This window comes from Gymnoscopelus braueri (assembly GCF_963280865.1).
Source record: "Gymnoscopelus braueri genome assembly, chromosome: 12".
In the NCBI taxonomy this organism is placed as follows: domain Eukaryota; kingdom Metazoa; phylum Chordata; class Actinopteri; order Myctophiformes; family Myctophidae; genus Gymnoscopelus; species Gymnoscopelus braueri.
The window spans coordinates 17,036,441-17,059,143 of record NC_137614.1 but is presented as its reverse complement, the minus strand read 5'-3'; the positions used below and the strand labels follow the sequence as shown (position 1 = coordinate 17,059,143).

Here is a 22,703-nt window from a genome sequence, read left to right as displayed (position 1 = left end):
GTGTGTGTGTGTGTGTGTGTGTGTGTGTGTGTGTGTGTGTGTGTGTGTGTGTGTGTGTGTGTGTGTGTGTGTGTGTGTGTGTGTGTGTGTGTGTGTGTGTGTGTGTGTGTGTGTGTGTGTGTGTGTGCGCGCGCGCGCGCGCGTGTGCTTTCCAGCATTTTTAGGATATACTGTACATGATGTATGTAGGAAGAGTATGAAAAGTTGTGCGGACATTGTGCCGGGTCCTCACTGTGGGAGGATGTATTTTGGGGTTAGGCATCGGGTCTAGATGTTATACTTAGGTTTGGATAAACGCTAAAGGTTAGGCAAGCGTGTAGTGTTGTGGGTTAGGGTTAGTTTTGGGGTGTCGATTACTTTTATTCAATGGAAATGTAGAGTTGTGGGTTAGAGTTAGAGTTTGGGGATGTCGATTACTTTTATTCTATGGAAGTACTCATAACTAATGAAATCCAACGTGTGTGTGTGTGCGTGCGTGTGTGTGTGTGTGTCCACAGTGAACCAGCTCCAGCAGACCCTGGCTGCGATCCAGGAGCTCCTGGTCCAGCAGCAGCAGAGGATTCGAGAGTTGTCCCAGGAACTGACTACAGCAGAGGTAACAACAATAACACCTCATCATCAACTCGGCACCCTCTTCTCATTACCTCACAGTTCCCAGGGATCAGAAGCTACTAGCTGTACTTCTTTAGGATTCTGCCTGTTTGGCTCATGGAGTTAAAAATAATAGAGAGGGCACCGGAAATCCCCGCCCATCCACTTGCATTGAGTTGCTCACCCAGCGCATACTCCTAAATCACCCCTTCTTCCGGGTTGGGAAATGTGACGGGCGGGCCTATTTGGGGCTTCTGTGACACGTTTTGCGTCACGGAGGTGATGCGTTTTGCGTCACCTCAGTGCGCAGCCCCGTGCGCAAGCTCGTGAGTCGAGCCCATTGGTCGAAACCGTTTTCGCTCGTTCATGTTAGTGAGCCTGGCATGGCCAGACTAATATCACTGCGTAGATATTAGTCTGGAATCTCTGTGTGGAACCTGCATTTCCGAGGGGCAAATAAAAAAAATGCCTCTGGTGATAAACCCGCCCCACATTTGCATACTGGGCTCTGATTGGTCCCTCACAACTTCGGAGGGAGAGACATAAAATCTGTATTGAGAAAGGCCAGACCTAATCTGCCAAGGAACATTTTATTTCTCGCAATGGCAGATTCGTCTGGAACCAGGCTACATGTTAGTGGCCCCAGTCGTTTTAAGCTGCAGTACCTATGAATGGCCAGCATGTCCAATGCGCTTCACTGCTACCTCTGGGTTCTGGGGGCTTGGTTTTGGCTACACAAAAACAAATATAGTTTTTTGCTTTGTACTCAATTATCCATAAAAAAAATTAATTGCCCTGGAAACTGGTGAAAACATATACACTGGCCTTAATTATAAACGTGTTAAGATCTGTTGTTTGAACTGTTGTTCACCCTGAGTATTCATGAGTTTCGAAACGTTTCGTTAACAGGAAGGTCGTTAGGTCAAATCCCCCCATTAACTATAGTACACCCACAGGCTTCTTTGAATTGTATTGGAAACTCCTGCATCACCCATAACCAGCTAAGATAGACAGCCTTATTATACACCATCAAAAACAATATGGTGCATCTTATCATGGCATCATCATTTTCAGTCATAATACTGCTCATCCTCACCTTGATTTTTATTGGCCTTGTTCATAATCTGCTCAGGATTATAACAGTTTAGGTCCAGGGGACTTGTCTTAAAATGCACCACATCAAATGCTGCTCAACTTAAGTGAGAGGATGAAATGTTGCTTGCTTTTTATAACAGCAGTCATAAATCGCTTTATGCTCCTGGGCCCTAAAAAAGTGCTTTGGAAAAGAGTCTATCTTAGACAATGTTTTATGTCCACAGCTTGTTAAGCACATGGGTGTTTGAGTATAGCATCTGGATCCTGCAGGAAAACATATGTGAACACATCTGCTTTGGCCCAAACGGGGAAGAAAAATATGAATCTCTCTCCTGGATGAGGTTCATCAAAAACTGACGACTCATAGCTCATTTTGCGCCGTTTAGGCTGTTCTCCCCCACACGGCACACAGTTCCTCTAAACTGACTTGAAAGGAGTGTCGGCATACATCAGCTGTGTGTGAGTGTGTGTGTCTGCGTGGGAACAACGCCCTAATTGAACCCACGTAGACTTAAAACGGAACATGCTGAAGGTTCACGCTCAGCCAAGCAACAAGGCCCACTTTAAACAATGAGCTACCTCTAAGGCACGGAGCAACGAAGGATGTTTTTCTTTTCATTCTTCATCACGATACACAGATTGGATTAAAAAGTGTCTACTTCATTTGCCATGAGTGCCTTGTTGGACGGCGGCAGTGTATAAAAAGTATATTTCACATCAAAACACCCATTAAACAAATCATAAACTCTGCTTTATAGCTATAGTGTTGGATCTTAAATTTTCCTTGTGAGGCAGCGTAAGGTCCCTCTGTTGTCTCGGGCCATAGGGGAAATTGGGAAATTGTTTTCAGGTCCCGGGGCGCGTGATTAGAAACACATGTTGGAGCCGTGGAGCTGCTTATCATTCGTCGTTCGTGGCTTTCTGGTTTGCCTCGCCGCATCGCTCGAAGTGCGCCACGCTGCTTGGCAATTACACCTCTCAACGCGGAAATGTGCCTTTAACCCAAAACACATGGAGACTTCTGTTCCCTCGGCTGCTAAGTAAACATTTCTTATAGTTAGGAAACCACTGAATTGCTGTGTGCGTACAGTGTCCCCAAGCTGGGGACCTCGTTATGGAAGTCAGTTTAGAGAGTCAGCCTGACTTGCATTTGCACACACACACACACACGCACACAGTGCGTATAAGGCTCCAGGGGCTGGGACAAATTGACTCTTTTGCCATTTTTCTCTGTAATCATGACTTCTTTAAGAGTATTATCGTGTAGCTGCTTCTTACCACTGCTGTTAAATGTTAAATGGCTGGCTAAAGGATGAATTTGCTTCGGGCTGATTCGTCTCTAATGTTAAACAGCCTAGTCTATTTCTGCTCCATTATCATTACAAATCTGCCAGTTAACAGTGTTTGCCCCGCCGTCGCAACTGCTTGATAGTTCTCTTTATTAGTGGATGCACATAGAAGATTAGAAACCCGCCTCTCTTTGCTTGCGCGAGATGAACTGCCAGTGGGAAAGTGCATAAATAGACTGAAATCAATTGCACTGTACCAGTGTTTTCCACTCAAAAATGCTCCTCTGGGAATTTCCTTTTGAAACTAATTCTATCATAAATATACATGCATTACACAAAAGCACACTGTCTGCCGGCAGAGTAACTGTGAATTAATTTGCCTTCAGACACTCTTAAACAAGGCTTGTTAAAGATCTTATCTTGTTGCTAATGGTCCATAGGCATTTATCTTCATTTAGCTGGATGTGCGTTGCCGTCCTTGGGTGCTGCTGGAGTTGAGGCTCTTTTTTTGTGCTTGTAATATATATTTATTTATTTATTTTTCCCTGAAGCGCTTAGTTAAGCAGCCGAAAGGGTCTGACCCCTATCATATCCAGGCAACCACCCGAGACATATTAGTTACAATGCTATTACACCAGTTAACAGGAATCTCTGTGGATTTACACTGTAAAAAAAAAAGGATATTACTGCCAATCTTACAGGCTAGGCTAACATCCTCTTTTAAAATATTAAAATTAAAATACTCTTCTAAATAATTGTATATTTTTTATCAAATGCTGCCATCTTTGTTTTGTATTATGTTTAGAATACTTGAGATAGATGAGAATTCAAACAAGTTATACTATAGATAGATAGATAGATAGATAGATAGATAGATAGAAAGAACGGATTATAAAGGTGAGGCTGATTTCTGTTTGCCCAAACCTGTGGATCGGCTGGATCCATGCCTCTGCTTAAAGCCAATATATATATAATATATTATAAATATATTATGAATTATGTATAATATAATAAGATATAATAGCCAATCTGCAATCTCACAACGCATTGCAAGGCAACGAGATGTGAGCTTGTAGAAAGGCAATCTTTTGCTATCTATCAACAAAAAAAAAATCTATTATGAACCTTTATGAAACCACATTTTCATGTTATGTCAAGTGTTACGCCATGTTCATGACGTAACCATGTAGACTACCGTTTTCAATGTCCTCCCCTTTTTCTGGAATTGCTCGGAGCAATTATTCCCCCCCCCCCCTCCAAAGGTAAAATGAGAGTGAGGCAGATTCCAGCCTTATTATGTGGCTGCCTTGGGGAGGCGGAGGGATTAGAATGGTTCTAATGAGGTGAAGGCTGTAATAAGAGTGTCCTCACCAGGCCTCGATTGCGCCACCTCTAAAAAACATTGTCTTAATCAGGCAGGTTTAGGAGCTGATAAGAAGCCAAATACTTTCACCTACTCCACCCTGCCGGCTCTTCTGCGATTCTCTCTCCTTTCACTTCTCCTCTCCTTCCACTCCCTCCCTCCCTCCTTCGTTCCACTGTAAATGAGTCTGATCCCTTTCAGATGTGATTCAATTAATTTCTCTTAGATTTAATTACAAGCGATAGAGTCCGAGTTATCCCTCTCCCCTCGATAGGGGGTCTGCGCTTCCTAACAAGCTGCCTCTGGTGAGTCAGGAGAGTCTTAATTACAGTTTTTAGCTTTCTTTTATCCTGAGAACAACCCCCCACCCCCACCCCATCCTTTGCCTCACCTCCCCCTGGTCCTCTCCCTGCTCTCTCCCAGCCAGCTTTGTACTTTTCTTCAGGAATAGACTGAGGGAAGGGGATAGAGGAATGCAGGTGCAATCAGCTTGAACATCAGCCGTCTGGAAAAAGAAAAAAAAAGAAAGAAAAACACGCTACCAGAATGTGCTAGTAAAATCCTGTTCTCTTATGGGTCCTTGCGGGTCCATTTTTATGCTCTCAGAGTTAAATTAAAACTGAGGAGTTTTCTGTGTGGATTTTCAATCGCCTGCCCACTTAATATGCCACACGTTTGTGTTCCCGGAGAGTTTGCTCGCGAGTTGCACACTAACAAAGAAGGTCATTGCCATCACCTTTGCATTTGTCTGCGTTTTATCGTCAAAACACACATCAGCTTATATTTTCCTCTGACAATTGATGCCCCTGCCCGGAAAAATAAAAGTCCACAGAGACGGATTTTCAACGGCAATTTGCCATTCAAATATTTTGCGTGATGTGACAATTAGCCGTCGCTCCCCTGTAGCAATTCATGCTATGCCAAGTGCAATGATAACACTCACCTTTGATAAAAGACAAAAAGAACAAAACAAACTGCCAAGTTAAGGTCTGCCCTCATGAATGATACCATTGTTCAAGATGAGGCCATTATCCAAAACTCCTGGCCTGCCCTAATCTTTCCTAGGCGGTATGGAAAATTATGTAAAAATGGCATGATTCACTCTCAGTAGCCATTTTGAGTAATGATGGCCGTAAAGATGACAGTACTGGGACTGTTTGTCTTCCTTTCTGTCATAACATGCAGCCTCATAGGCAGACTATTGTGAAGTTGTACTATGGTAACTGATGACTACACAAGATCATGTATCTATGATTTGCATCTGCTATATTTGTTTACCTTTGTTTACCCTCAAACAAAACTTTTTTTTCTCTTTCTGTACAAATTGTTTCCTCATTTTACAATTACAGTAAGTGAAAGCAGAAGAAACAGTGAAAGAAGTGCGGAACATGTCCACAACCTTCTACTGTAAACATCCATGTTACCTGAACAAAGTGTGTGTGTGTGTGTGTGTGTGTGTGTGTGTGTGTGTGTGTGTGTGTGTGTGTGTGTGTGTGTGTGTGTGTGTGTGTGTGTGTGTGTGTGTGTGTGTGTGTGTGTGTGTGTGTGTGTGTGTGTGTGTGTGTGTGTGTGTGTGTGTGTGTGTGTGTGTGTGCGTGCGTGCGTGCGCGACCACTTAAGCCCTATATAATTTGTCGTACAACGAATAGCAAAAATAGCAGATCTACTTAGATATATTTGAGCTTTTATGAATTATTTTAATTTCATATGTATTTTTTTTTTTATTGCCTATAGTGACATTCCCAAAATTGGGGCGCCAGGTTGAAAGTTGTTAACCTTTATCTCACTTACTCCATCTCACAGGCATCCTCTGCAACCAACCGTATCCTTGACAGTCAGACCGTTGGAGAGCTGAAGGGTGAGATAGCTTCTTTGAAAGGCCTACTGCTCAGCAGGTAACTAGATCTACCTAGATCGTCTACTGTATATCTAATGTGGGTACGGGAGACACTGTTTTCCTCCTTTTTTGTTTGTTTTTTAAGTTCCTGATCACATCCCTGAGCAATAGGACAATGCTAGGCAACCTCCGGGTGGCCATGTCTAACGTGATGTATTTGACTCAATTGTGTCCAGTGCCAAATAAACAGACATAGGCCTACTATTAACCTTTGTATTCAAATGAGTCTTCTGCATCCACATACAAATTATTTGCCTGGTATTGAAAATGTGCCTGACAGATCCAAACACAGTTACTTTATTATTTCCCTCTGAAAACGTAAGCATACATTCTTAATCTTATATACGGTATGTATTAGAGATGCGCGGATGGCCTCTCATGTGAACATCTGAACATACAGAGCGCACTGCTCTGCTGCGCTGAACATACAGACTCTGCGTGCGGCATCCAACATACAGGCATCCAACATACAGGCATCCAACATACATGCGTCATCCAACATACAGAGCGCACTCACCGGTTTAAAAAAAAGAAAGACGCACCGACATTCCATAGGCTAAATCAATGCATTTTGTGATCGCATCGCACAGAGGCTGCTCTACACACTCACACAAGCACGCAGAGATTTAGCTATTTTATGGATAGATATATTAGATGTCATTAATTTATTTACCGCAATATTTCACCCGCGGTTTATCCGATATTAATTAATAATTATATTTGATTGACCCGAATCCACCCAAACCGCGGTTAACTGCGGCAACCACGGCTAAAACCGCGATCCGCGCATCTCTAGTATGTATGCATTTCAAACAATTGAAACAAGGCAATGGGGGTGTTGTAATCATTTTTGTAATTCACCTTAAAGGGGTTATGACATAAAAAAATTATGTTACATTACACACAAACCTCTAGTATATATATACACACACATACGTACAGTATATACGTATACATATATATGGTATAATGTGCAGAGTGTGTGTGTGTGTGTGTGTGTGTGTGTGTGTGTGTGTATATGTATATATATATATATATATATATATATATATATATATATATATATATATATATATATATATATACCGTATAGCAGCGCTACTCAACCCGCGGCCCGCGGGCCGCATGCGGCCCGATCGCAGCGTCTTGGCGGCCCCCTCATGGTCAAAAAAAAAAAACCTTTTTTTTTTTTTTTTAAGCACAGGATAAAAATATACATTTCCGTTCAAATATATGGGTTGCTAAAACATTTTTCAAAAACAAACAGACAGACATACATACAGGTGCGTCAGTTGTTACAGGTATAATGCATAGTTTTCTATGCATTTCGGGTTTTTGGGGGGGTTTGACCCCCAAATTTTCACGGCCGCGCGGCTTTGCCGTGCGCCCAGGATAGGTGTCTGCCACTGGACATACACACAACACAAAATAAACTGGTACAGTGAAAAGAATATGATGTCAAAATGTACATTTTCTTGTGCGTTACAAAATCGAAAAATCCAAAATAGGACCGTCATTTTTATGGCGGCCCCTTGGACTTTTGGTATTTTGCTGAGTGGCCCCTGAGCCATCTTAAGTTGAGTAGCCCTGCCGTATAGTGTACCAATGACATGAGCACGCCATCCTTCCTGAGAGTATAACTCACAAATTGTGCTACAAATGTGTACAATTGTGATAGATGGCATATTAAAGTACAATTATTGTACATCAATGCTGTCAACCACAATTGCACACAAGTGTTAAAATGCAACTACATAATTTCTTAGTCGAAAGAGAGGTACAAATACTCTTCTTCTTTTGGCTAATACCCATCAGCGTCATTCTAACCTCCTGCAGTCCTCTCTCACTGCATCCATAAACCTCCTCTTTGGCCTTCCTCTTGCCTGGCAGCTTCATCTCCAGCATCCTTCTCTCAATATGCCCCTCATCCCTCCTCCGCGCATGTCCAATTCATCTCAACTTCGGCACTTTTGCTTTATCTCAAAACCTTCAAACTCTGTAATTGGTATTGCTGACAAATACATTTGAACCTTGAACCTTCCAACCTGGTATGACCCTTTATGTAGTCAGTCCTGAATGAATAGAGGCACAAATACAAAAAGATATAATATGTATATATTGGTAAGTAGGTAATGGTGGTATTATACTGTAGCTGAATACATACAGTATGAATATGAAACGCACCTTCATAATAAAATTCTACATTTTTAAGATGCATGCTAATGCCAGGTTTAAAGGAGGTCATGTTGTCAAAGGTCTCATTGAATCGTATTAGAATTCTTCCCGTTCTTTTCGCCTCGGTTGCCCAATCTAGTCAGGTACCGTCTGTCACTACTTTGGATATCCTGATTTATACTAGCCATTAGCATGCATGATTATGTATCATTGCTGCTAATGAAGCCTCAAGTAATGGTTTATGTCAGAAAACTGACAAAAGTCAGAAAATTGCCATAGAACAGTAGGGTTGAGCACGTTTTGTTTGTCTTGTACATCCTAATCAGCAGTAAGGCCTTTCAGGTCATTTGCTTTCTACACTTTTGCCTGTCTCCCTCAATTACTTCTCTGGTGATGGGGTAAATCACAACAACCATCTGTCACTAAGCTGGTTCCCCTTCTCTTCAAATGATCCGAAACCGCTGTAAACTGTTGTTATTCAGTCCGTCGGCAATGATCCCTTTTAAGATACAGCTTTGAGTTTTTGATCTGAAAACGCTGCAGAGGATGCAATTAAAAACATTTTAGACCATCTTTACCAGGTGTGACAAACATCTGGCAATTTAGGGACAAAAAGACATGTATGTTCTGTTCTCATTTGAACATCTTACTTTGAACAGGGGCTCTTTGTCTTGCCGCAATACGCCCAGTTACTGCTGATTATATGCTGTGTACTTTCAAGCACTTTGATCACAGCAATGCTTTGGTGCAGGGGTCATCGCCATGCTGGCTTGTGGTGGACATTTTTGTCAAAATTCTATTTTTGCCATGGACATACAAATGAGCGGACAATAATATTACCAGAAACACATAAAGAGCTATAGCCTTTACAGGTCTGTAACTCTGAGAGTGCACAAATGGAACCAAATGGACCCTAACGGGTCCATTTGGTTCCATTTGTTATGGGGGTCTAAAAAAGTTAGAGAAGCACCGTCCTAGTGGACTCCTAATTAATGTGCCATATAGTATAGTGTCAGTATCAGTGTCATACATATTCTGGAGAAAACCTGGAGACTGACATTCAGTAATTGGGTCTTATGATCAAAATGGCAACATTATAATGTTAAATGTCAAACAAAAAGAATATCTAAAATTTGCCACGGACACATTGATGACCCCTGCTTTGGTGACATTGTGATCAGGCCTGATTCTAGCCATGTTTGTCCTCCTGTCCTGTCTCTGCCACACAGGAGGCAGTTCCCTGCCACGCCCTCTGTTCCCAAGATCCCATCGTGGCAGATCCCCCTGAAGCCAGCCTCCAGCCCGCCGTCCGTCAACCACACGCACAGCAGCAGCGACATCTCCCCCGTAAGTAATGAGTCTGCCTGCTCCTCCCCCATCAAAGATGGTCTCCACAGCCCCCAGGACGCCCTGGGGGACCCCGACGGCGCCCACGTCGGCATCAACGGACACGCCGGCGGCTTGTGCCTGGGAGCCACGCTCCCCCTGGATCTGAAAGACCAGGTCCGAATGGAGGTGCAGGGGGAGGAGGAGAAGAAGGAGCAAGAGGAGGAGCAGGAAGATGATGATGATGGTGATGAAGAGGAGGAGGAGGAGGAGGAGGATGTAAGCCATGTGGAGGAAGGGGAGCTCTTGAGCATGCAGACGGAGGACCGCCGTGGCGGGGATGGACAGATCAACGAGCCGGTGGACAAACTGAGGAGGCCTGAGGGGGCGAGCAATGAGAGCGAGGTGGATTAGAACTGTCAACAATACTGTGACACAGCTTCTCATTTCAGCCCGCTGGTTTCACTTTTGCTCCTCTTGAGTGAATCATTCTCAGTTTCATGTTATCGGTTTGTTTTGTTTGTTTGTTTGGGGGGGGGTTGTGTTCTGTTTTTGTTTTTCATTTAATTTTCTCTCCCCAATTAATGTTTTATTTTTATTATCATTACCTTTTAATCAAGAGCAAAAAGGAGCAGAGGTGGGAAGGGGGTGAAGCAACCTAGTTGACACCCAGCTTACCTCAATTTACTTTTCAGCGTGAAAAGCCACACACAATGTGGGATTTCAGCAGGAACGAGAAATGAACGAGCAATATTCACACAAAAAAAAATTACTTTCAAGAACCTGTATGCAAGTACCTCATCGTCTCAGGCGACTCTCATGAGTTGATCAGCCACACATGCTGCTGAGCCTCTGGCAGCGCCACAGCGAATACAGGGAGCTAGCAGTAGTGACAGACCAAAGAAGCTGTACAGTACATGGCACGTCTCCAACCCCGCTTGTGTACCACAGTTTTGGGTCAGGAGTCATACGGAGGTGCTTCCTAGCCTCAGAGTCACCATGAAGTTCCAGAGAATCATTAGCACAGCTCCTGTCTTCCCTGTTGGCGGCAATAGGAGAGGACAGGCTCTTCCAGGGCATGGAGCTTTTAGCCTCTTTTATGTGTCCTTTCGCATTGGTGTCAGTCTGTCAATAATTCACAAGGCCAGCAGAGTGGCATTTGGGTGAAATAAAAGCCCTGAAATTTGAGATTAGAATGTGATGACGGGTTTTGTTCCATGCCGGTGTCACAGACTGTGTTCATACACTCAAAGCAGGAGGGGTGGCAGATAAATGCGTTTTTCTTTTCCCCCACTCTTTCTTTTTCACTGACGGCTGAATTGTGTGTGTGTGTGTGTGTATGTGTCTGTGTGTGTGTGTGTGTGTGTGTGTGTGTATGCCTTCGTGTGTGTATGCCTGTGTGAGTGTGCGTGCATGCATGCGTGCGTGGGCAGGGGGGATGGGGGGTTGGTGAAAAAGCCCAGGCTGTCTGCTCAGCGGCATCTCTGTCTCCAGCAGGGCAGCTGATTTGGTTTGTGAAGTATGTTAATAATCAAATGATCAACAAATAACAGATGTATTAGTTCATGCAGCTTGAAATGTCAAGGAGGCTAAAAGCGGAAATCTAATACCGAAAGCCCTGTTGCATTATATTATATTCCGTGACAAACCCTCCGGTCCAAATTATATAGGGGCCTCCCACAGTGAGCAATCTTTACGCAAAACGCCGCCAATATTTTGTAATTAAACTGTGGTAAAAACAATGAGCGCTGCCACAGATGGAAGTTGCAGAACTTTTTTTTTTTCTCTTTTGGTGTGCCTGGTCTTGGCTCAAAGTGTGGAGGCGGAAGAGGGTAGGGGTTGAAAAAAAGTGAATACCCCCTGATTGAAACTGAAACCAACAAATGAATGCTCATATTGAATTACTCACTCGGTCTCCAGCTGACGAGAAAAGAGTCCACGATTGAGGAGAACTCTAATGACATTTTATGCTGTTCTAGTACAGTTACAACTAGAGGCACATTGAACACTTGCGTGTGACGGTAGTCACAGTATACCCTGCCTGCACACTGTCAAACGCCTATTTTCTGTGTAAAGGATGACTTGACAATAGAACATAATACTGTAAAATGAGATGTTTTTTCACTGTTTATTCTTGTTTACAACTGGATTTGGTTATGAACGACTGAGTTTGGCTGATGAGGGGGAATAGTGAAGTAGAAAAGAAGTGGTCCTAAAGTGTCTCTGTACCCTGCTTATAATTGTCTGATATCAACCAGAAATGTATATACTGTAATTGTAATAAATCCCATTTATCACTAGCTGTTTTGGTCACATTCATTTCAAATAAGTTGTTGAGAATAACACTTCAGCATTGACTTTTTGGCAAGCAACACCTTGCGCAATGGAGTATAAATTAAACTTGAGATTTTTAAAGTACCATAAATGGGATGTCATGAACTAGGAGGATTAATTTGATTAATATCAATCACATTTAATTTTGACAGCTTAGATTTGAGCAATAGGCAAGGCAAAGCAAGTTTGTATTGCACATTTCAACAACAAAGCAATTCAAAGTGATATACATAAAACATTAAGACATTATGACGAGAGTAATGAAGCAATAGAAAAATATAAATAAAAGCAAGTAAAATAACAGAAAAATAATACATTTACAATGCAGAATGTTTTGGTTTTGTCTGCAGCAAACCGAAAGGTCTTCAGCTTTGATTTAAAAGAACAGAGTTGTAGCAGACCTGCAATAGTAACCTACATCTATTCTGAATTGTCCGAAGTTCAATAAATCTTATCTTGAATCTGAGCTATCATTAGCTCTGACAGGCCAGGAGGTGGAGATTATGTTTTCACCTGCGCCTCTGTGTGTCTGTGCAGGAGTGTCTTTATGTCTGCGTGCAGCTAATCTTGGAAACCACGTCTTGAGTCTTGAGTCCCAAGACTCAAGACCCAAAAGAGTCTTGAGTCAAGACCCAGGCGGGACTCAAGACCCAAAAGAGAAATTTTATGTCTCCCCGGGAGCCGGGGTCTTGACTCAAGACCCAAAAGAGAAATTTGATGTCTCCCCGGAATCATAAGAGGAAGTAAAATGTATAATAAGCAAGAAAGGAAACACGGCCGCAATAAATGGACCCAGGGAGAAAGCGTGGCAAAGTATTGCCGACAAATTATATGCACAAGTCGTCCAAAAATATATACAATTTATATACAAGTCCATAAATATATAATTCAGTTAGGCTTAAACATGAGGAGTGTATAGTGAATATTGGAATTATCGCCTACTAATCTACAATGCGATAGCCTATTATATGCGCCATGCATCCAACCAATATGTCTGAGTCTGTGGTCAGGAATGTGTCAAAAACAAAAGAATCTCCACGAATTCAAGGCTTCATGGAGTGTGTAATTGATAGAAAATAAGTATTTTTTGGGTGAACTATTCTTTTAAGTGTCTTGTTCAGGGACACTAACACATTACTGAGGCCTGGGATCGAACCTGGTATTTATAGCTTGCCAGGCAGGCTCTCGAACCATTCAGCTATGGCCACATCATCAGCAGAGACTCTAAGGCAGTTATACTCTGTAACAGTAAAGGGGTTTAAGGGGAAACCAGCAAAATGAGGAATAATATAATAAAAGACTAGATAGATAGATAAAAGTCTTGCTAATAAAGCGTCATGTCTCTCATTTTTTACAATGTATTTGGTATTACCTTTATGTTATTTAATAAATTATGCATTTCATCCTCTATATATTGTCCAGCAACCTTTATGATAAAGGCGAAAAAAGATAGTAGACCCTTAGGTGCCAGATTGCCCAGATGCCAAGGTTCCTGTGCTGGGATTCAATCCCATGATCTTGTGGTCTGAAGTCAAGTGCTCTACCAACTGAGCCAAAGCTGGTGAACATGGAATTGTAAGGGAGGGAACAATGGGGAAGAAGAAAAAGAGAAGAAAGAAGGGAAAAGGAGAGAAATTTTGAGAAAAAGCAAGGGAATGGATGCAATTCTAACTCAGCTTCATGTAAAATCCTGCTGCAACCAATGTATCTGAATATTTTCAAAAAGCACTGAAATGTTAAAACTAGCGTTTCTAAGAAGGGGAAGTATGGATCCGAAGGTCGCCAGTTCGATCCCCGCTTTGACCAAAAGTAATCTGACACTAACAAGTGCTCATGCTGTGTTTTAGATCATTTTACACAATGACAAATGTGATTGTGACTGTAAATGGTTCTACGGCTATAGAGTCTATACCACAACTAGTGGTAATGACAGTAGACAAGCACACTAAGCTTTGTACATTGACATTACATGAACGTGATGGGTCATTCCCACGTCCCCCCATGTCCATTGCCGCATTGACAATGCATTGGGCAAAGTTAAATATTTCCAAAACTACAAATGATTTCAAAGAAAAAATCTCAAGCATGCATGTCCACAGTAAGGTGGAATTTTAAAAGTGTGAATGGAGTTTCTAGGTGAAAGGTTTTTTGAGGTTTTTTTTAGGTGGCAAAATCCTCCATCGACCTCCATTATACATTTCTGAACTTTTAAAGGAGCATATTTCTAAAACTATGAAACATTTCAAAGATTCATTTTCAGGCAAACATGTCCACAGTAAGATGAACATTTTAAAGTATGAATTGGGTTACTAGGTGTAAGTAGTATATAGGATTAGTAGCCTGCCAAAGTTTGTACTTGTTTCCCTTCAAATGTCCATTGCCGCATTGACAATGCATTGGGCGCTTAAAGTTAAATATTTGCAAAACTACAAATGATTTCAAAGAAATAATCTCAAGCATGCATGTCCACAGTAAGGTGGAATTTTAAAATTGTGAACGGAGTTTCTAGGTGAAAGTTCTTTTGAGTTTTTTTTTTAGGTGCCAAAATCCTCATCGATCTCCATTATACATTTCTGAACTTTTAAAGGAGTATATTTCTAAAACTATGAAACATTTCAAGATTCATTTTCAGGCCAACATGTCCACAGTAAGATGAACATTTTAAAGTATGAATGGGGTTACTAGGTGTACGTATGTAGGATACCCAAGCACACTAAGCTTTGTACATTGACATACATGAACGTGATGGGTCATTCCCCCAGTTAATTAAAGACATTTGGCTCATGCACTTTACAAGTGGGCTTATTGTCAGCAACAGCCAAGAACACAGGAGTCTATCCCTGTTACAGCAGTAGAACCCAGGAAGCCAGATTGCTCACATGCTGATTTGCCAGTTCCAGGAGTCGATTGAATGACCTTGTTGTTCAGAGTCAAGAGCTCTTCCAACTGAGCTACCAAGACGCAAGCCCTGTATCTAGACCACTGCACCACAGTGGTTCTTACTTATTCTGTTCACTTGCGTGGTCTTCACTGAAAGATTAGATTCAAATCTTTCACTGGTAAAAGCGCCAGGTAAAAATTGGAAAGATGTCCTTGCTGGTTTTGAACTCAGAACCTTCTGCGTGCAAGGCCGGGGGGCGGTGAAGAAAGAAAGAAAATAAAAACAATACAAAAAAGGTTCTGCTTAACACTGCACCACTCTGGTTCATTTCATGAAACCGATTCATCGCTAATCCTAAATTAAGCCAGGATAGGTGTTAAATCCAGGCTTAACCCCTAATTCTGCTTTCGTGAAATAGGCCCCCGGTCTTTTAAGGTGACTCTCCACCAAACAGACTATTTCAGACTAGTTCAGACTATTTCAGACTGCAACAGACTGGTATTCGGTTGGCAAAAGTTGGCATTTAGTCTGTCAGCCGACGTGCCCATTGATGTGCTAATGCATTATAACTTTCAGCCTAGCCTGCCAGCGTTGCCAGGTCTGCTTATTATAAAAAACTTTGGGCTTGTTTCCCTGCAAAGTCGCTCGTAAATAGGGATGTTCCCAGCGTTTTTTATTCACTGACGTGCAGTGGTGTAAAGTAACTAGTACATTTACTCAAGTACTGTACTTAAGTACAATTTTGAGGTACTTTTACTTTACTGGAGTATTTCCAATTGTCTATACTTTTACTCCACAACAATTATTTGAAATCTTTAGTTACTAGTTACTTTGCAGATATAAATCATAATAAAACATACATTAACCACTTTAGCCCTATTTTATTCACCTGTTTCCTAGGCTGTGTGTTTTCCACTTCCTGTCGATTTGATCCAATGAAATCCAAGTATCTATTGCATTGATGCTTTTACTTAAGTAAAACATTTGAGTACTTTTTCCACCACTGCTGACGTGTACACAACATTTTTGTAAACGGTTATTCGAATAATCAAAAATAAATACATAAATAAAAAATGAATTGAAATTAACACCCAGAAAATAGCCAAAACTGAGCACATTTCGATCTATAAGGCCAAATCTCATTTGAAAAAAATACATTAAGATTATATGAAAGCCAATTAAAATGTTTATACTAATGGAATCTTACACACCTGCTCCCAATAAATTACATCACCACAGCGCAAAAGTAGGTCAAATCAATCAATCTCTCTCTCTGGGAGCGACAACGAGAAACAGTGAATGTAGGTTTTCATAGACATGGTCGCTTGTTTCTCTCACAGAATCTGGCAACACCGCTCTGTGTTGTTGTCACACTTCTTCTCTGCTACATGGCTACTCCCAGTCAGCCAAAGAACTGAACATGTCCGGTCGGCTCTGGGTCGGCCGAAAAGGTCCCGACGGACCACCCGACGGACCCCTAACCGACTGGACGACGATATCGAACGCTTCCGGACGCCAACAGCCCAAAATCGGTGCGGTGGAGAGTAGCCTTAACTCTTGAACCATAGGTCGTACAATCAAAACGTTTTTCCCCCACCCCTCATTACCTTGGATCATGCTGAAACTCTCCATATAGGCCATGACCATTGTCACCATATTTGCGGGAGGGGCCTCCCGCAGATGAACACATCTTCTGATTTACCCTAAATTTGAATCAGATATTGAGGGACCTTTAAGCCAGCTCTCCACCGCACCGATTTTGGGCCGACTTGGCGTCGGGAAGCGTTCGATATCGTCGTCCAGTCGGTTAGGGGTCCGTCGGGTGGTCCGTCGGGACCTTTTCGGCCGACCCAGAGCCGACCGGACATGTTCAGTTCTTTGGCTGACTGGGAGTAGCCATGTAGCAGAGAAGAAGTGTGACAACAACACAGAGCGAGGGCTCTCGGTGTTGCCAGATTCTGTGGGAGAAACAAGCGACCATGACTATGAAAACCTACATTCACTGTTTCTCGTTGTCGCTCCCAGAGAGAGAGATTGGTTGATTTGACCTACTTTTGCGCTGTGGTGATGTAATTTATTGGGAGCAGGTGTGTAAGATTCCAATAGTATAAAGATTTTAATTGGCTTTAATATACTCTATATATATATATTAGTGATGTGCGGGTCGGGTTTTTTCATGACCCGCCCCGCCCCAACCCGCGACGGAACGCGACCCGCCTCAACCCGCCCCGCGAACCCATATATAAATCTATGGCTCAACCCGCCCCGCGACCCGCGGTGGGAATATATATATGTATTATATAGCGCTCTTTTAAGTACCCAAAGTCCCTTTATATGTCTACAGTAGCACAACATTGTCATGGGCTGAATAAACAAGCATGTTGGTCAAAATAGTTTTTTTTTTTTTTTTTTTCGTGGAGAGCGGCTGACCCGCTCACCCTCAGCCCGCATAATTTTCTCTGAAATCCTGACTCGACCTACCCGCGCCGCGGGTTGACCCGCGGGTCCCGCGGGTTACGGGTCGACCCGCTCATCACTAATATATATATATATATTTTTTTTTTTTTCAAATGAGATTTGGCCTTATAGATCGAAATGTGCTCAGTTTTGGCTATTTTCTGGGTGTTCATTTCAATTTATTTTTTATTTATGTATTTCTTTTTGATTATTCGAATAACCGTTTTCAAAAATGTTGTGTACAAGTCAGCAGTGGTGGAAAAAGTACTCAAATCGATCATTAGCAATATTTGAATCAGCTGTGTGAGAGAGATTGGATCTTGTAGAGAAAGTAGGCAGACTAATATGACCCTGATTCTGATTTCTGTCAGGTTGTGTAGGCTATTTGTTATTGACTGACAACAGGAAATGAGCATGAGCACTTGCTCTTAGCTGTAGCCTAACTCCTGTCCTGTGTTTCATTCTGACAGGCTGCTGTTGCTGCTGTGACACCTGAATCTCTGCATGGGGTTTAAATGGTGCTTGTTAAGTGATTTCAGTGCTTGATAAGAAGCATTGGTCATTCATTTGAATCGCTGGAGGGAGATCTTGTAGGCAGATTAATGTGACCCTTTCTGATTTCTGTCAGGTTGTGTTCCCACATAGTTGTGTTGACTGATTTGATCCCTCAAATAACTGAAAAAAGGAAGTGATGCCCATAATTCCCCAAATGCAAAAAGTTGAACCATTGTCATGAAACGTGATTATGGATCCCACCTACGCTCCAGGATATAGACCCGCCTTACCTGTCTGATTGGCTCCCTGGCAGGCATAGTTTTACTGAGGTTAGGGTTAGGGTTAGGTTTAGGCATAGTTTTACTGAGGTTAGGGTTAGGGTTAGGTTTAGGCATAGTTTTACTGAGGTTGGCATAGTTTTACTGAGGTTAGGGTTAAGGTTAGGTTTAGGCATAGTTGCAAAAATGAGAACTGTCAGTTACAGCGACTACTGACCAATCACAGCGGGGTTTGCCTGGAGCTGCGGTGGGATCCATAATAACGCGTCATGGAACTGCTATATCCTCCCGCAGCTTCCTCGGCTCCTGACGGCTGCAACCCATGACACACCCCTGGGTGAGCAACCCAGCCTGTCGGAGATGTGTGCTCCGCAGAGTGCCCATTTCTAGTTACATCTTCAATATGAGTGAATAGGAGACGATGGATTTTTTTCTCGATATCGAACGCTTCCGGACGCCAACAGCCCAAAATCGGTGCGGTGGAGAGTAGCCTTAACTCTTGAACCATAGGTCGTACAATCAAAACGTTTTTCCCCCACCCCTCATTACCTTGGATCATGCTGAAACTCTCCATATAGGCCATGACCATTGTCACCATATTTGCGGGAGGGGCCTCCCGCAGATGAACACATCTTCTGATTTACCCTAAATTTGAATCAGATATTGAGGGACCTTTAAGCCAGCTCTCCACCGCACCGATTTTGGGCCGACTTGGCGTCGGGAAGCGTTCGATATCGTCGTCCAGTCGGTTAGGGGTCTGTCGGGTGGTCCGTCGGGACCTTTTCGGCCGACCCAGAGCCGACCGGACATGTTCAGTTCTTTGGCTGACTGGGAGTAGCCATGTAGCAGAGAAGAAGTGTGACAACAACACAGAGCGAGGGCTCTCGGTGTTGCCAGATTCTGTGAGAGAAACAAGCGACCATGACTATGAAAACCTACATTCACTGTTTCTCGTTGTCGCTCCCAGAGAGAGAGATTGGTTGATTTGACCTACTTTTGCGCTGTGGTGATGTAATTTATTGGGAGCAGGTGTGTAAGATTCCAATAGTATAAAGATTTTAATTGGCTTTAATATACTCTATATATATATATATTTTTTTTTTTTTTTTTTTTTTTTTTCAAATGAGATTTGGCCTTATAGATCGAAATGTGCTCAGTTTTGGCTATTTTCTGGGTGTTCATTTCAATTTATTTTTTATTTATGTATTTCTTTTTGATTATTCGAATAACCGTTTTCAAAAATGTTGTGTACAAGTCAGCAGTGGTGGAAAAAGTACTCAAATCGATCATTAGCAATATTTGAATCAGCTGTGTGAGAGAGATTGGATCTTGTAGAGAAAGTAGGCAGACTAATATGACCCTGATTCTGATTTCTGTCAGGTTGTGTAGGCTATTTGTTATTGACTGACAACAGGAAATGAGCATGAGCACTTGCTCTTAGCTGTAGCCTAACTCCTGTCCTGTGTTTCATTCTGACAGGCTGCTGTTGCTGCTGTGACACCTGAATCTCTGCATGGGGGTTAAATGGTGCTTGTTAAGTGATTTCAGTGCTTGATAAGAAGCATTGGTCATTCATTTGAATCGCTGGAGGGAGATCTTGTAGGCAGATTAATGTGACCCTTTCTGATTTCTGTCAGGTTGTGTTCCCACATAGTTGTGTTGACTGATTTGATCCCTCAAATAACTGAAAAAAGGAAGTGATGCCCATAATTCCCCAAATGCAAAAAGTTGAACCATTGTCATGAAACGTGATTATGGATCCCACCTACGCTCCAGGATATAGACCCGCCTTACCTGTCTGATTGGCTCCCTGGCAGGCATAGTTTTACTGAGGTTAGGGTTAGGTTTAGGCATAGTTTTACTGAGGTTAGGGTTAGGGTTAGGTTTAGGCATAGTTTTACTGAGGTTGGCATAGTTTTACTGAGGTTAGGGTTAAGGTTAGGTTTAGGCATAGTTGCAAAAATGAGAACTGTCAGTTACAGCGACTACTGACCAATCACAGCGGGGTTTGCCTGGAGCTGCGGTGGGATCCATAATAACGCGTCATGGAACTGCTATATCCTCCCGCAGCTTCCTCGGCTCCTGACGGCTGCAACCCATGACACACCCCTGGGTGAGCAACCCAGCCTGTCGGAGATGTGTGCTCCGCAGAGCGCCCATTTCTAGTTACATCTTCAATATGAGTGAATAGGAGACGATGGATTTTTTTCTCTTTTTTTCCCCTTCTTTTTGTAGTTCAAATCTCATATTACTCAATTGTTTTCCCAGAATAAGCACTATGCTATTTTCTATGGATTTGCCAATAAGGATCACATCAATAAACCCTGATGCTAGACAAGCTGCATAGGAAAAAATGGCAATTTCTCTTATACCGGGGCATTCTGAATATTCCAATGCATTATCAAGTTTATGAATTTAATTTGTCAAGGTCTGAATGATCAATAGCGTTTCACATATTGATGAGGTGTATAAACTTCTCAGAGGTTCGATACGGCATCCCTTTGTAATCCATTAACCTCTCCCTGGAGTTCAGGCCAACCTTAGATTTATAGGGGCCTTCTGTAATAAATGCACTTGTACATCATTTAGTGTCTTATGGGATTTGCAATGCATTCCTGCCCAGAAAGCCTCCTCTATCCTAATCTCCCATTCTCATCTCCATCTTTAGAGGGAAGGCACACCAGTCAACATCCTCTGCAGTTTGCATACCATTGCAAACACAAGTCACACTTGCAAATATAAAAAAAAGACTCCTGTCCAGAACCGAGTTTGAGTATTGCCCAGCAAGTAGTACCAACATTGGTACTGCACAGAGGACTTGTTTGCCCAAAGCGGAACCTTGATTTTGACACCATTTGGCTCTCTGGTTAGCTGCCTTAACCTCATCAATCTTGCTGCTAAACGGAGAGCACTCAATAGGATAGTGTATTGACGCGCTCTGAACTCCATTGTTCGTTGGAACTGAGCACTCAGCAGGTTAGAGGGCTGAGTGTCTCCTTGGATCAATGCAAGGGTTGTTAGCCCACTGCAGCCAGTCAGAGGGCTACCATGGGCCTGTCTAGCCCCACACACACACAAACGCATACGGCATGCATGAGCACTACTGGTTGAAACTCCATGCTGTGTAAGCGGGCTACACACCAGACTTTGTTGTCCTCACTACACAGACTGAGGTCGCGAGCTCAGGGAATGACATCGGATGTAAGGATGTTGAAAAGATACTCACACTCTTCACACAGCACAAACGGTCGACTGATGTCGCTTGTTGTATCCTATGCCAGGAGTCGGCATTAGTTAGAGAACCAAAAGCTGAAGCAGCATTCGAGCATTGACAAAAACAAAAAGGGCATTTTTGCACTACTCTGGTGTTGAAGCTCGGGATAGGAATTGAGAGTTGAGAAAGGGATATCTTCTAGTTTAAAAGTGTGACAGTCACAGGCAAAGTGTCTGGCTTGCATCAGAAGCGGACGAGAGGGGAAAAAAACGAGAGAGTGCAACAAGGCAAACAGTGTGGGGGCCTTAATTCCTTGAGCTTTCAACCCTCAAAGGCTGAACCTGGATCAGTGTTGTTTCTCCATCACTCTGACTGAGGTGACGGAAACGGTTAACTTCCACCCACCACTCCATTGGCTCCCAGAGAACTTCAGCGCTGCTCTCGTCTCACAAAGGAAGTGTCCCCTAAAAACTTTGCATCGGAAAAGGTCATAGACGGCGGAGAAAGGGGGCATGGTGGTGGAATTCTTTCCCTTCCTCTTCCCTTTGAGATAAGCTGCATGTGGCGTGCAGAATTTGAGAAGGCGGAATTGGAACACTTTGATGTCAGATTTGATGTGTCATGAGGCCTGTGGAGGCCTTACCCCTCTGGAAATATCCCTTTACTCTTAGGGAATCCATTCTTGGACTGATGTTATCATGACCAACAGGTCACACTGCAGCTATATCATTTGAAAATAGCTAAGGATTCGGCTATTGTTTCTTTGCCTAGGGAATAGGTTTATTTGGACTTTTTATGCAATGGAAATCAGCCACAGTACAGCTAGCCTTTTTGAAGTTTTCAGATCCTTTTCAAATCCTGTAGTGTGGTTTCACATTTCACATTGTAGGTCTTTTATAGCAGTGCTACATACTGAATGCAGCAAATTATTATCATCTAAATTTTCTGACTCCGGCCGATACTTTAACCCCTTCCAATCTGGCATCCCTATTTTGGGCATGTCATTATATATTTTCTTTCAAATATAAAATGTATAAATCGTTTTTTGTTTTCTTTTAAATAGTGAAAATAGCTAATCTGAATGCTCACAACGCATTGCATCGCAAGCTTGTAGATCGCCTATTGTCGCCCTTCATTGTACAACAAAGTATATAGGGCTTTTAATCAATATCTCACTGAATCACATGTGAATGGCGTAGGTAAGCATGGGTCACCTCCAGAGGCTGTAGCTGACTGTCTAAAAGCAGTTTGCTCGCTAGTCCTTAACAGCAGCTGAACACTGACTCCTTCCTGGTGAAAATGAGAGCG

At 42.6% G+C, this 22,703-nt stretch overlaps 1 protein-coding gene across 1 annotated transcript in view; it reads left to right on the top strand.

Annotated features, from left to right (window-relative positions):
* pex14 (peroxisomal biogenesis factor 14) overlaps window positions 1–12,019 on the top strand; it is a 59,392-nt gene extending 47,373 nt beyond the window's left edge. Inside the window, exons 7-9 of the mRNA XM_080444199.1 lie at window positions 498–595; window positions 6,142–6,233; window positions 9,640–12,019. Coding sequence (XP_080300325.1) covers window positions 498–595; window positions 6,142–6,233; window positions 9,640–10,150 — 701 coding nt within the window. The 3' untranslated portion in view covers window positions 10,151–12,019. The remainder of the gene's footprint in view (window positions 1–497; window positions 596–6,141; window positions 6,234–9,639) is intronic.
* The last annotated feature ends 10,684 nt before the right edge of the window (window positions 12,020–22,703 follow it).